The sequence below is a fragment of the Hemiscyllium ocellatum genome, chromosome 35, assembly GCF_020745735.1.
Source record: "Hemiscyllium ocellatum isolate sHemOce1 chromosome 35, sHemOce1.pat.X.cur, whole genome shotgun sequence".
NCBI classification, from domain to species: domain Eukaryota; kingdom Metazoa; phylum Chordata; class Chondrichthyes; order Orectolobiformes; family Hemiscylliidae; genus Hemiscyllium; species Hemiscyllium ocellatum.
The window spans coordinates 13,361,211-13,376,775 of NC_083435.1; the positions used below are offsets into that span (position 1 = coordinate 13,361,211).

General features: G+C 44.3%; 1 protein-coding gene across 2 annotated transcripts; it reads right to left on the minus strand.

The window, feature by feature from the left end:
- Positions 1–397: 397 nt before the first annotated feature.
- Positions 398–11,753, minus strand: LOC132832870 (CCN family member 1-like). Of its 2 annotated transcripts, none has more exons than XM_060851065.1 (6): positions 11,673–11,753; positions 9,806–9,942; positions 6,454–6,658; positions 4,355–4,741; positions 2,519–2,721; positions 398–883 (listed from the first exon to the last, which is right to left on the minus strand). In XM_060851065.1, the coding sequence occupies exons 1-6, from the start codon at positions 11,677–11,679 to the stop codon at positions 554–556; spliced, it is 1,269 nt and encodes a 422-aa protein (XP_060707048.1). In that variant the 5' UTR covers positions 11,680–11,753; the 3' UTR covers positions 398–553. The 2 variants fall into 2 exon arrangements, with proteins under 2 accessions (XP_060707048.1, XP_060707049.1); XM_060851066.1 differs by lacking the exon at positions 11,673–11,753 and adding an exon at positions 10,123–10,295.
- Between the last annotated feature and the right edge of the window lie 3,812 nt (positions 11,754–15,565).

Here is a 15,565-nt window from a genome sequence, read left to right on the forward strand (position 1 = left end):
CAGTGCTGTGATGTGGTCTTAAGGAGGAAATTGTTAATTAACAATCGATGTGAGTTTAATTGTTTGGGGCATTGCTATTTCCAGGCTTTTAGGAATCTATTATTAAAATGTGAAAGATTTCCCTAACACTGACATGAAAGTGAGTTGGGTCAGAGGAATGCTAAAGCAAAGCAATACTGCAGCAAAATAGTTCCCCTTAAAGAGGGCAGTTGGCACTCACACTCCAGTGTGTGCCAACTTTGGACTCTGCTGTTTATTCACTGGCCTGCTGTAGAGCTTATATAGTTTAGCTCAGTGCAAAGCAGAAAGTGAACTTTAAATCATATTCACAACTCTGGCTTAGAACTGAACTGCCCAGCACAACGACAACCCTCTAGCCCGCAATGAGTTCCTTAGGTCTTTTTGCAAGTTTCTGTTTATGTTAAGCTTAGAAGCAGCATCTAAGCACGAATCAATCAAACACAGTGACCACAGGTCAATCCACAAGCCAAATACAGATCAATTAGACCATTGAACACTGCAGGTCAATTGTAAACTGGAATGCAATAATGGTTTAAAAATTGCCGTGGATGCCTTTGGTACCTATCTGTCGGTTAATGGACCTGTAGGGTTTGGCATTGTCTACCCAGAAGTGGGCACTCTGGTGCTGGCATTGCCAGTTACATTCACACCTCTTGATCTTCATGACCTGCTTGATAATAAATCCTCTGACCAGGCAGTAGAAACGCACTCTCATGGTCCTGGTCTCAGCAGGGTAACAGCAGCGACCATCAGTGCACAAGCCACAGTACTTGGGCTTGTATTTCCTCAGGCTGGTGCAACTTTGGTAAGAAATCAGCCTGGGCTCCAGCTCCTTCTTGCTGTTCCGACACCTCTTGCCTCCCTGTAACACAGAAGGATTTGGCCACAGTGAAAATTGGCCAGGGTGAAGATTCCTAAAATAGGTCATTGTGTTTTCAAAACATCAACTTAACTTTCAAATCTCTCCTTGACCTGCCCCTCCCAGACTTATCCATGATCTCCTCCCATCTCACAACTTCCTGAAAAATGACGTGGAGGTGCCGGAGTTGGTCTGGGGTGGACAAAGTCAGAAGTCACGTGACACCAGCTTTTAGTCCAACCCAGTTTATTTGAAATCACAGGTTTTTGGAGCACTGCTGCGATTTGAAATCTTGTGACTTCAAATAGACCCGTTTGAAAATAACCTGGTGTTGTGAGACTTCCTGACAAATCTGTATTCCTCCAATTCTGGCTTCATGCACTTCCCTGATTGGGGGCCAACCTCCAGCCGCCGAGGGGCTGGGTTGTGAAACTCTTTCCTTCAAGCTCTCCCCCTTCTGTGAGGTGCTCTTGAAAGCTACTTTTGAGACAAATTTGTAGCCATTCCACTCATACAGTGCAACCTGTGAAAATGATCCAGAATATCATGTTGCAGTGTGGCCTACTACATTGATCTCCAGCAATACATAGTGGAAGATGCCACTATTGATCAATACAGCTCACTACCACACTGCTTTAGAACTACACATGATGGTTCAGAGTGTCACATTGATCTAGAACTATCTATTACAGTGCAGGATTCCACATTAATTTACAGCTATACATTTCAGTTCAGCTGTCATGTTGATCCAGAGCAATATTTTACAGTAAAACTGAGGCATTGACTGAGAAATATGCAATTATGGTCCAGGTTATGATATTGGTCTAGAAGAAGTTAAGGATGTCATGTTGACCTCAACCTATACCTTACAGCAAAGGTTGCTACAAAATCTACAACCATGCACTGCAGTGAAGGTTCTCATGTTCTAGAGCTGCACATGACAGTTCATTTTGTCACACTGATCTCGAAATACACTTTACAGTTCAGGGTGTCATGTTGATCGAGGACTATACCTTACATGATGAAGGTATTCCTGATGAAGGGCTTATGCCCAAAACGTTGAATTTCCTGTTCCTTGGATGCTGCCTGACCTGCTGCGCTTTTGCAGCAACACGTTTTCAGTACATGATATGCTGCCATGTTCATCTAGTACTATTCAGTTCAGTGGAAGTTGTCACATTGTGTAACTGCACTTATAGTTCAGGCTGTCATATTGATCTAAAACTCAACCTTATAGTGGAGTTTGGCACATTGCTGTAGAACTATACCTTACCGTGCACACCCTCACACTGTACAACAACAAAGCATTACAAAGCAGCCTTTCACATTGTTCTAGACTAACACATCACAGCAAAGACTGCCACACTATTCTAGAATAACACACTGCCACTAAAGACTATTATATTGATCTAGAACATCACACTGTAGTGAAGACATTACGGGTCTAGTTTGGTTCAGGAATCTTGGTTGACATGATCGAGTTTGACTGTATGACTATAACAACACATTACAGTGAAAACTGTCACATTGATCAAAAACAAGACATTAATGTTTTGCTTATTACATTGATTAATAAGATACGATAATGTTCGATTCAACTGGATCTGCCACGTGGTTCTTCCCTCTGCTAAGACTAACCTGGAGATTGACCTCATTGAGCATATCACAGGGCCGGATCTGGCACAGCCTGGTCTCCCATTTCGGTTGACACCAGGTGTTGTTGGTGCTCAGCCTGGATGAAATTCCCATGCCACAGGTCTGCGAACAGGTCGACCACTTTGTGTTCCTGACCAGGCAGTCAGGATAGCTGAAGTTTTGTCTCATCAATTGACCTTTCACCTCTGAAGCAACAAAGAGATGAACAACAAAAACAACATACACACATAAATGCCTCCACAAATGGATTTACATTTGTGCACAGCATTGACGCTCATAAAACACGACCCAGCACACAACTATAGGATCTCACTCCACACACACACATATACACTTGTGATATTTTACACACAATTCATAGAAGTGCAAGCATAATGACACACTCACAAACACACAGGGACATTCACAGCAGTATTAATGGCACCAGCCTATCTCATCCTCTACTACACCCACATACACATATGTGCACAACCACATACAATTTCAAGAACTGCACAAAACAAACACAGACGTGAACAGCTGCATGACACATACTCACAGACATACATACAGGCAGATGTCCACATGCAGACACAGGCACATATATACATATAAGCGGACACACAAATGCACACCCACAAGCATGTATACACGCATATACACACACAGATATATACACACAGAAACACATGCACACTGACACACACAACACAGATACTCACACAGAGACATACATGCATGCATGGACACACCCAAACATACAGATGCTCCAGTACTATCTTCATGCATTTTTTTCATTTTACTTTCATGTCAATTGTGAAACTTCCTATGTTAATATCTATGGGGTTAATTAGTCCTTGACAGGTTCAGACAAAATATTCTTTTTATATTCCTGTCCATGTTATGTTTTATTAAACATGCTTAGAGAATACAATTAGTCAGTCTCTGTGTAGAAGTGAGATCTGGCTTTAGCCAATCCGAGGAGAGGTGGTATGGAAAGGTGTAGGAGGTGGTTAAATTTAGAATTGAATTATTGCCTGCAAACCATGCCCCTAGTAATGATTCCACAAAATCAAAAGGGATCACACTGGGAAAAGGTCCCGAGAATAGGACTAATTCGAGGATTTCTTCAAAATAACTGCTCGGGGATAAAGGACCTAGTGGTCTCCTCCTGCACCCTCCAATGCTAGGCCTTTGAATTGCATCTGTTCTCGGAGTGCGAGTGATGGCTATGAAGACGGAATGCTGAGAGGGACGCGCTAAAGCCTGGGGCAGCTGCCGTCAAGGCGCAAGACCACTGACTGAGGTCTTTCTGCCAAAGTTAGAGGGGGGCAGAAGTGGGTACTGTGGACGCTGGAGATTCGAGTCAAGATTAGAGCGGTGCTGGAAAAGCACAGCAGGTCAGGCAGCATCCGAGGAGCAAGGAAATTGACGTTTCGGGCAAAAGCCCTCCATCAGAAATCAGGAAAAAGTTTGGTGGGGGGTGGGGGGGGATGGTCTGTTCAGTTATGGGACCTCCCATGTAAATATAATCTTGTACAAGTAAGAGATGCCTTGGGTTGGTTTGTTGGACAGAGTCAAATGTTTGCTTCGGAGGAAAGGTAACTCGACCCAAAGCATTAACTCTGATTTCTCTCCACACATGCTGCCAGACCTGCTGAGCTTTTCCAGCAATTTCTGTTTTTGTTTCTGATTTACAGCATCAGCAGTTCTCCATCCAGTGATTGCTTGTTTCCTGATGTACAGAACCGAACTGCTTTTGTGACTTATATATGTGTGTGTGTGTATATATTTTTTTCAACTGAAGAAAGTATAGTTTTGAAATTTAACACAAAATACCAGGGCGGTCGAAGTAGCGTTTGACATCCAGGCGGTCAGGGTTCAGGGTCTTGTGTTTCGTTTCCAACTGTCGGTGTGCTGCATTCGGCGACTTGACCGCTTTCCCGAGGCCGGCGACAAACTCCCTCCACTCGGGTGGCGCCCACGCCTTGCGGTCCCCTGAGCGGGGCGTCACGCACTTCCACCGCTCGCAGCAGGTGCCAGCCACCTTGACGGGCCGAGCGTCCGCGCAGGAGGCGGGCGGCGCCGGCAGCTTCTCCGGGCAGAGCGGGGAGCAGTGGGCCGTGCCCTCCCGGCAGCTGCACTGCAGCCGGCAGCTCTTCATGAAGCTCTCGCCGTGTTGGAAAACTCTGCCGTTCAGGAAGCAAGGCCGTCCCATGTTGCTGGCTGCAAGGAGAGGACAGAGAGAGGGTGGGAGGAGGGATGGTAGCAACTGGAAAAGCAGCCAAAGATGCTGGAATGTCTTTTTTTGTTCACTCCTTTCGGGTCTGCCTTGATTGCCCAGAGAGTAGCTAAGAGTCATGCCACATTGCTGTGGGCCTGGAGTCACGTGTTGGCCAGTTTCCTTCCCATTAGTGAACCAGATGGATTTTTCCAACCATGGTCATCCTTAGACTCTTAATTCCAAATTCTTATTGGGTTCAAATTGAAAATTTCACACCATATGCCAAGGCAGGATTCGATCCCAGATCCCCAGAACATTACCTGGGTTTCTGGAATAACAGTCCTGTAATAAAACCACTAGGCCATCACCTTCCCTGTCTCGCTTCCTCAGAAACAGAAATTTTTGAGGTGAAAAACAACACTCAGCAGAGTCTGGCAGCATCTGTAGAGAGAAATCGGAGTTCCAGGTGCTAGATTCAGCACAGATGCTGCCAGACCTGCTGAGTTTTTCCAGCAATCTCGGAGATATCTGGCCTGTTTCTGAGGGGGGTTGGGGGATATGTTTTCAGCATGAGAGCCTCTGTTACATTGACAATGTCAAATTGATTCCCCCCTTTCTGATCCAGCTGCCAATCCTAGTGGAAGGTTACTTGGCAGGAGTAGTGTGCTGATCCCATTGATGTCAGATTAAATGCCGTTCATGTGACCTAAACCAGTACCTTTTTATAATTGACCTGTTCAGGGAGGGTATGACACGCCTCTGGAGTGGGTAGGACTTTGCATATGAGGTGGAGACACTGCGTCACAAGAGCACTTACTGAAGCCAGTGAATGTGATGCTAATTTAAAAAAAAATTCTTTACACAGTGATTTAAACAGAGTCAGTCGGCTGGACCTTCTAGAACATGAGTTCCCTGATTGGGGCTGTTAATCTGGTCCAATAAGGGAGCTCTGGCTGACAGATAAAAAGGGGAGTGTCAGAGATACTGCAGTATGAAAGGCAAGAACAGGCTGGCACAGTGGCTTAGTGGTTAGCACTGCTGCCTCACAGCACCAAGGACCCAGGTTCACTTCCAGCCTCGGGTGACTGTCTGTGTGGAGTTTGCACGTTCTCCCCGTGTCTGAGTGGGTTTCCTCCGGGTGCTCCGGTTTCCTCCCTCAATCCAAAGATGCGCAAGTCAGGTGGATTGGCCGTGCTAAATTGTAGGTTAGGTGCATTAGTCGGGGTAAATGTAGAGTGATAGGGTAGAGGAATGGGTCAGTGTGGACTTGTTGGGCCGAAGGGCCTGTTTCCACATTGTAGTGTTTCCGTGATTCTATGTTCATGTATAAATAAAGGGTGACTTGGTGACGGGATACCAGCCACCTTGGAGTTATTTCACTTTTCACTGCAGCGAGTCTGGAATGACCCTCCTGGCAGTGTGGGGAGGCAGGTTCAATGCATGCACTCAAGAGGATCTGAGATGATTGTTTAAATAGAAACCAGGGTTTCATGGGAAAAGGCAGGGGGATGGGCAGAGTCACGGTGCTCATTCGGAGAGTCAGTGCAGACATGTTGGGCCGAATGGCCCCTTTTTGCACCATGGCGTTGCTGTCATTCCGTAAATGCCCTCAGTCAGTGCAGTGGATCTGTAAATGCCCTGAATGTCTCCTAATGTGGCTGGTTGTGTGAGAGGAAGGGGAATGTCTTAGTTGGGGGCCACCAGGTCTCCTTACCTCTGCAGATTCCGGTTGTGGCATTTGTCCTGGCCTCCAATTGGCAGCGGAGCCCACGGTCACGGTCACAAGGTCGAAGCAAGCCACATTCCTCATTGAACTGCCGAGCACAAACTGAGCAGCAGCCGCAGTCGTCTAGAACCAGGTGCACGCTTGGACGGCACAGCGTGGGTTTTGGGCAGTGACACTGTGCGGGGCACTTTGCCTGTGGAGAAAAGAGATTCTTCAAGGATCCAGACCCCCTCAAAACATTATGAGAAAGTACCCTCAACCCTAACATTTTCTTATGTTAAACATAACGTACTGTGTTCCAGGTGCAATTCAAATGGTCAAACTACTCAACATAAGCAAAACACTATTTATTTAAACATTATGGTTAAAAATACAAAGAACATAGAACATAGAAAAATACAGCGCAGTACAGGCCCTTCGGCCCTCAATGTTGCACTGACCGAAGCCTACCTAACCTACACTAGCCCAATAACCTCCATATGCTTATCCAATGCCCGCTTGAATGACCATAAAGAGGGAGAGTCCACCACTGATACTGGCAGGGCATTCCATGAAATCACAACTCGCTGAGTAAAGAATCTACCCCTAACATCTGTCCTATACCAACCTCCCCTTAATTTAAAGCTGTGTCCCCTAGTAACAGCTGACTCCATACGCGGAAAAAGGTTCTCACTGTCAACCCTATCTAAACCCCTAATCATCTTGTACACCTCTATCAAATCTCCCCTAAACCTTCTTTTCTCCAATGAGAACAGTCCCAATTGCCTCAGCCTTTCCTCATACGATCTTCCTACCATGCCAGGCAACATCCTGGTAAACCTCCTCTGCACCCGTTCCAGTGCCTCCACATCCTTCCTATAGTATGGCGACCAAAACTGTACACAATACTCCAGATGTGGCCGCACCAGAGTCTTATACAACTGCAACATGAAAAGCAAAATACAGCAAAAAGAGTCCTAGAATAACTTAACTCAATTGCAAAACCTAACAGAATAATAGATGCAGTAACTATTACAAATTAACTGTTCCAATATATTAAAATCCCATAAATACCACCCATGGCAAAAAAGGAAAATTCAGAGAAATAGATTTGTCTCACAGATAACCCGGCAGCTGAGAGAAACCCCAGCTTCCAGCTGTAACTGAGTGAGGGAAAAATAGTCTGTACTTCTTCAAAACTCCAGAAGCTCCTTAAAGCCAAGTCTAAGACTAAAACTATATTAGAAAACTTGGTCTGTGAGAGCTGGCCACACCCATCCAGGCTGCTTCTATTGTTCCAATTTAAAAAGTACCCAAGGCCTCCCAAAGTTTACCACCTTTCTAAGCAGGCAGCTCAATACTTCTGTCTTAAAACCTCTCTTTTTTTAAAAATAAGGCAAGCTACACTTCTTAAAGCCACAGATTTCACTGTCATTTTCCTAGATGTTTGTTTGAACTCCCATCTCCCCCGAAGACAATAAACCTTCATTCATGCAGCACCTTACCCTGTTGCAAGAAAGCACGTGACAGCCAGGGAAGCTGTAATGTAGGGAAATTCAATTGACAATGGGGCACAGCAGGATCCCACCAACAGCAGAAAGTAAAGGACTAGTCGGTCTCTTTTCAGCTCTCGGAATCTATTTTACTAAATGATGGAGGGAAGGTTACTCCCTGCTCTTCTTAGAATTAGTGACTACTTGAACGTTTATAGCCTGTCTCTGAGGGGAGATAAGACTAACTTTAATTAGGAAATCTGTCACATCATTGACAGTTGAATGTTCCCTCGGTGCCACACAGGAAGTATGAATACAAATGTTGTGGGCAGGTCTTCGGGAGTTAATCCCCAAACAACGCTATCTCAGACTTTAATCTTGCAAAGAAACCTACTTCCTTCCCAGGTCTTACTTTCTTAAATATCTCACTCCCATTGTGTTCCTCTCTAAACATTTCCTTTCTAGGTGTTATGCTCATTCCCAGGTATTAGTCTCAAAATAACTTCCTCACCCCACCAGCTGTTATCCTTACAGTAACTGTCTGCAAGATGTTATTCTCCACAATGTTTGACCTTGAGCTGTAAACCTCTAAATAACACTCTCTACCCCAGGTGTTATTCTCTAAGTATCTCCCTCCCTCCCAGGTCTAAATGACCCACCCCAAAGGCTTCTTGCACTAAGTAACTCATTCCCAGTTTAATAATCCCCTCTTTTTAGGTGTTTATGTTTTAAATAACCGCCTCCCTACTGGCATCATTGTCAGAATAACCTTGGATGTGTTATTTCTTCAAATACCCCCCGCTCAGTTGTAATTCTCTAAGAAATTTTCAAAATGTTACAGTTCTAGGTGTTAATCCATAATGAACTCCCGCCTTCCCATGTGCCATGATCTAAATAACTCACTCCTGGTTACTATTCTCCACATAACCCATCCCCAGGGCCACTCTCCAAAGAACTCACCCCCTCACAGATGTGATATTCTAAACACCTCAGTCCCAGGTATGATTTTCTAAACGAGCTACTCTGACAATTATCCTCTATGTAATTCACCCCTTACAGGTCTAAATGTCAAAGTAATTCCCTCCAAGATGTTATTCTCTAAATGATCAATCCCTGGTATTATTCCTTAAATTTATGCCTGGAGGACTTATTCCCAGATCTCTGTATAGCTCACTACCTGATGCTGTTCCCTGTATAATTGAAACTGCGAAGTTATTTGCTGCAGAGATTTGGAGAGGCTGGCTCATTAAGTACTTTCAAGGTTAAAATAGACAGATTTTTAATGAGTGAGGGAACCAAAGGCGACGAGGAAAAGGCAGCAAAGTGGAGTTGAGGATTGTCAAATCAACCTTGATCTCATTGAATGGCTAAACAGACTCGATGAGCTGAATGGCCTACTTCTGCTCCTACATAGAGTCATAGTACAGCACGGAAATAGACCCTTCAGTCCTACATCTTATGATGTAATTCATTCCTAGTCTTTTCTTTAGCTTAGAGTCAGTCCTCTGAACTGAGGACATTCTAAATTTCTTGTGTTTTAAAAATCTTTTTTGCCTGCCAGAGGAGATTTTCATCTCCTGGTTTTATTTTTTTTAAATATAGTTTTTCATTCCTAGTCTATATAACTATAGGAGTGGCTCCACATATTACTCACTACTTCAGAATGCTATTTCTCATATCGATGAATCCCACTCTGTTACTTCCCATATCATTCACTCCCATGCACTGCTCCTATACATCTCAGTTCTGGTATAATATTCCCATCTCTCTCATTCCCAGATGTCATTCCTTGTCTACCTCACTCCCAGTCTGCGCTATTGTTCCATTGCTGGGAATGACAGAATTGTAATAGTCATATATTCTCTCACCACATCAGCGAGGCTGGATTGTCCCAGGAGCAGGAGATACCCGCACCACAACGTCAGACTGCCATCCAGTCTCAAACTACAGCGACCCCTCTTCCTCCCGGAGCCCACGGCTGTTAGAAACTTGTTCATCGTTGAAACTGCAGATCAAAATAATGAAAAAATTGCAGCCATTAAACTTCAAGACAATGGCAATAAATTGTGTGGGAGGGGCTGGGGAAATGGAGGTTGGGTGTGAGCACTGACTAATCTTGACAACTGCACTGCTATGGAACTCCCCAAAGAGCGAAGGCAATGGATGTGGGAATTTCTCCACTTACACTGAGCAGTGGTCTCCACCACAAGGCTGAGGGATTATCCCATTGTCAGGTGGAAGAAGGTTAGAAATTGCAACTGAGTACTGGCTAAATAAAAAAGAAAGCTTATAGGAAAAAAAGGCACATTTCATGTTCTGCCTGAGAAGCAAATTATTGTGAGCCTTGCTCCCACACTCAAGATGAAATTCCCAATGTTTCCTCTAGATAATCTGTGTGTCTGTGTTTGTTTTCGACATGCCTATTTATTTATATACATGCCCGTCTGCTCAGATAAAGGTGCAAAAAGAGATAAACCAGTGGCTACAATTCCTGGAGAGGCGCTGACTCAACACCCTGCAATCGCTTTCTCAGAATTATTCCTGGCACAGCTCCTCTCGGCTCACAGGGACCTTTGCTCACACTGTTTTCCATTATCACTGTCCTTTTGATAATACATCCAGGGGGATGCAGAGGTGGTTTCTAAAGCAATTTACCACCCGTGGAGTCATAACAGTGGTCACATTCGCAGAAGGAGACCATTCAGCCCTTCTTTCTTGAACCTGTTCTGGCCCCCTGCCTCAGCAACTCACCCACTCAGGCCCTTTTCCCTCAGAGCCCTTTCTCATCAGATGCCTGTCCAATTCTGGTTGGAATGCTGAATGGAATTTATCTTCATCTCAACTCTCAGGCAGTGCATTCCAAATTCAAATCACCTCACTGTGTAGGTAAGGAAGATATACTTTTTGCTTCTGCCAATCCCCACTAATCCATGTCTTCTGCTTTCTGATCCTTCCAGCAAGAGGAACACCATTTCTCCATTGTTTCTGTCTGGACACCCCATGTTGTTTGAAGAACTCTACCAAGCTGCTTGGTCACTTCTTTCTACAAACAGATGCAACCTTTCCGATCTAACAATGCACTGATTTCTTTTTAATTTCAAAAACACTTTATTCATAAAAATATCTTTATGTACCTACATAGTCACTGAAGTAGTTCAGTTCTCTACAGTAGCACACAAAGAAATAAACAAATATTGGAGTTTAACACTATTCAACAAATAAACAAGATTACATTTGCATGTATTTAAGGCAATCAATAACTGAATAAAGAAGCCTTCATTAACTGAATGGATCCACATTTAACTTCAACAGCAACACCTCAGATAGTGGTCTGCCTTGGCAGCAGCTGCCCCAGTCTTTACTGGGTCCTCAGGATATAGTCCTGGGCCTTGGGATGTGCCAGTCTGCAACACCTGGTCGGGGTCAACCCCTTGCTCTGGAAGATCAAGTTTTGGGCAGATCAAAGAGTGTCTTTCACCGAGTTGATGGTCCTCCAAGTGCAGTCGATGTTTGTTTTGGTGTGCATCTCAGAGAACAGGCCGTAGAGCACAGAGTCCTGCTTCATGGAGCTGCTTCAGATGAACCTTGATAAAAACCACTGCATTGCCCTCCAGACCACCTTTACAAAGGCACATGCCAGCTGGAGATTTGTAATAGTCTCAACAGTCTTAACAGAAACAAACACAACACCAATGTCTGATCTGGTCAGAGGAAAAGAAATAAGCAGCCACTCACCCGTCATCTTGCGTCCCTTCTTGTTGGGCTCAACGACTGAAGACTGTTTTATTCCTAAACCCTCAGAGCTCCTCCTCAGCACTTACTGTGACGCTGTTGATGTTTACACCATTTTATCAGATTTCCAAGAAACCTCTGTACTTGTGCCTCTTCCTATAATCCCCGCTGAAGGAGAAGTCTCTCCAAATGCCTGTCCTTTTCCTATTCCTTCATTACTTCATTTGTTCTGTTGTCACCATATTAGATTAGATTACTTACAGTGTGAAAACAGGCCCTTCGGCCCTACCAGTCCACACTGACCCTCTGAAGCATAATCCACCCAAACCCATCTCCATCTGACTAATGCACCTAACATTATGGGCAATTTAGCATGGTCAATTCACCCCCAACCTGCACATCTTTGGACTGTGGGAGGAAACCGGAGCACCCAGAGGAAACCCACGCAGACACAGGGAGAATGTGCAAACTCCACACAGACAGTCACCCATGGCTGGAATTGAACCTGGGACCCTGGTGCTGTGAGGCAGCAGTGCTAACCACTGAGCCACCCTGGTGCCCAAAATTAGTCAGGTACTTTTGCACAAGTCAAGTTATAGTCATCTGCTTTGCTCAAAGAACAAGGCTAAGTAGTGGAAGGAAGCACCTGCCACTTAATAGGTTGATAGACCGCAAAGTAATGCTAAAAGCATCAGTTTAGAATTCCTTTTCCATTTCACCATCTACTACCCTCACTTTGAAACACTCCTTCAAATTTATTTCTTCAACCAAGCCTTTGGGTCTCCAGTCCTAATATCTCTTGATGTCACACTGTGTCAATGTTTTGCTGGGAAGCTACTGAGAAACATCAAGCTGGCCAGTAAAAGCTTCTTTCTATAGGTGTAAAGAAACTATTGTCTTGGTCAAATGTGGGCCGTTAAAATGGTGAATTTAAAATATAAAATGGGGAAGTGATGAAGAGAATAGAGGAATATTGTACAGAGGAACCTCGATTATCGACATTAACTGAATTTCGTATTATCCAAACTTACTTACAGTGTGGAAACAGGTCCTTCGGCCCAACAAGTCCACACCGACCCACCACCCACCCATTCTCCTACATTTACCCCTTTACCTAACACTATGGGCAATTTAGCATGGCCAATTCACCTGACCCGCACATCTTTGGACTGTGGGAGGAAACCGGAGCACCTGGAGGAAATCCACGCAGACACAGGGAGAATGTGCAAACTCCACACAGTCAGTCGCCTGAGTCGGGAATTGAACCCGGGTCTCTGGCGCTGTGAGGCAGCAGTGCTAACCACTGTGCCACCGTGCCGCCCACAGGGTCCCATTAAAAATGTGACATTAAAGAGGTAAGTGAGTTTGGATTACCTCTGCTGAAGAACATGTGGAAATGATAGCAATAGAAAAAGAAACACAAGCACCCTAAGCATCAGCGACTGGATATTTTTTACACAAGGGTTAGTTACACAGCCCTTTGCAAAAGTAAGTGCTTCACTCCTGTCACTTTACTGGCCGTTCATGAAAAAAATGGAGGAGAAAGTAAACGTATGCGCAAGGCTGAGTTTCGATCACAACACTGAGTTCGGTAGAAACTGACAAATGCTCTTATGATCGTAGAAGCTGTTCAGGACCTTGTTTAATGCCGGAATTTCATATATTTATGTGATGGTAAAGGTTTAGCCAGTCTCACTTTACCCTGCAATTTGCAGAATGCAAAGATTAGTTTGTTTAAATAGCAGGCTCATCAAAATTGTAGATTGAAATAAGCTCTCCAGTAGAGCACAGAGTTAGATCAGCATGGCTTCCCTTGTTGAAGGTCAATTTGGTTATCCGAGTAATTAATTATCTGAATGAAATAATGCCCGCGCATCTTGTTTGGAAAATTGAGGTTCCTCTGTATACAGTTTTGTTCTCCTGATCAAAGGAAGAAATTGCTGGCTACAGACAGAGTGCAGAAAACATTTAGGAGATTAATACCCAGGAGGGTGGGAAACCGGGCCTGTATTCTCTAGAGTTTTGAAGAAAGTGAGGTAATCTCATTGAAACCTTACACAATTCTAACACAGTGAATGCAGATAGGATGTCTGCCTTTTTACAACATGATTCATGGGATGTTGGTGTTCATTTATTGCCCACTCCTAATTGGACAGAGAGCAGTTATAATTAATGACCTTACTTTGCGGTATAAAGTCACCTGTAGAACAGGTAAGGTTGGCAGATTTCTATCCCTAAAGGAGATTATAAACCAGATGCGGTTTATTTTTAATGACAAATGACAGTGGTTACTTTCAGTTTTCCAGATTTTTGTTGACTTCAAATCAATCCATCTACCCATGGTAGTACTCAAATGTAGGTCCCCAAAGCATTATCCTGGGTCTAGATTACTAGTATAGAATCCCAACAGTGTGGAAGCAGGCCACTCGGCCCATAGAGTCCACACTGAACCTCCAAAGAATACCCCATCCAGACCCAGCATCTCCCCCTTACCCTAGCCCTGTAACCCTGCAATTACCATGGCTAATTCAATTAACCCGCAAATCCCTGGATACTGTGGGCAATTTAGCATGGCCAAACCACCTAACCTGCACATGACTGGAGTGTGGGAGGACACCCATACGGATATGGCGAAAATTGTGCAAATGCCATATAAACAGTTTTGAGGATGGAATTGAACCTGGGTCACTGGCCTAATGTTACGAGACCAGTAACATTACCACTACTCACCCTGTTGGTGAGTCTAAAATCAGGGGATGTAATTTCAGAATAATGAGCAATCTATTTAAGACAGAGGTGAGGAGGAATTTCACAGGGGTTGGTGAATCTTTGGAACTATCGACCCAGGGAGCTTAATTACTTAGCAGATTCAAAAGACCGATATCTGGAGACTAGTTGTATCAAGGGATATGGAGTTAGGCATTGATATTGATGATCAGCCATGATCCTTGTGATGTGGGGCAGGCTTGATACGCTGAATGAGCTACTCCTTCTCCTATATTGCTATGATCCTACAATTATGCTCCTGTGAACATTTCGCAATGCTTCATTATGTTAATGGTGCTACGGTAATGCAAGTTCCTGTTGCTGCCTCACCTGGCAAGGTTGGACCTTCAGCCGTGGCATCTGCCTGGACTTATGTAGCACTGTTGTCCACTGACTGACCCCGTACGTGGAGCGGAGTGGTGGTGATATGTATGTTCCCCCCTCACCCTGGAACAAATATCCTGACTGACATGGAGCATTTGAGCGTGGAGCACAGCCTTTTTGGTTGAGTCACAAACAGTGGTCAGTGTTTGCATACATTTGCCCCGTCATGTCTCAAACCCCTTCAGGAGAGGAGGGTAAGGGAAAACTTCCAGAATGCTGTGCATGGGGCACACTGACATATCCTTCTGTCTTCCAAAAATATCCTTTATATATAAAATTTGTAAACGTTCCTTCCAAAGCATTCTCATTGAAAACTGCATAAGGGGCAATAAGATTTTCTCCAGACATCAAATTCGTACATTTGCAATACTCCTATATTTACTCTATATTTTCCATGTCAGGTGAGGGATTCCATACTGGCAATTTCATTCTACATTCCGTATTCACCGATATCTGTAGAGCCCCTGAAACTGGAAAGGATGTGTTGTGTTGATACACAGTTTGACCAGTTGCCCTCTCCCTCTCTGAATCTGATATTCACTATCGTACTGAAGCTGCACAGGGCTGATTAGAGACAGGAGACTGCAATAGGACACAGGGCTGGACAAAAGCAGTAAGGGAAACAGAAAGTGTCTAATTTTGACTCTGGATAACAGAGTTGCGTGTTGACAGCCAGCAGGGCAGCCCACACAATAACTCCAGCTTTTAATCGCAAAGGAGTTTAGTAGGCAGAATGTGAGAAATGT

What these genes read in the sequence shown, in the direction of transcription:
- LOC132832870 (XM_060851065.1), bottom strand. An exon ending in ACGCTACTTCGACCGCCCTG is followed by an intron (nt 2,722 to 4,354) that starts GTATTTTGTGTT and finishes TTGTTGCTTCAG; the next exon opens with AGGTGAAAGGTCAATTGATG. An exon ending in TCAATGAGGTCAATCTCCAG is followed by an intron (nt 884 to 2,518) that starts GTTAGTCTTAGC and finishes TCTGTGTTACAG; the next exon opens with GGAGGCAAGAGGTGTCGGAA.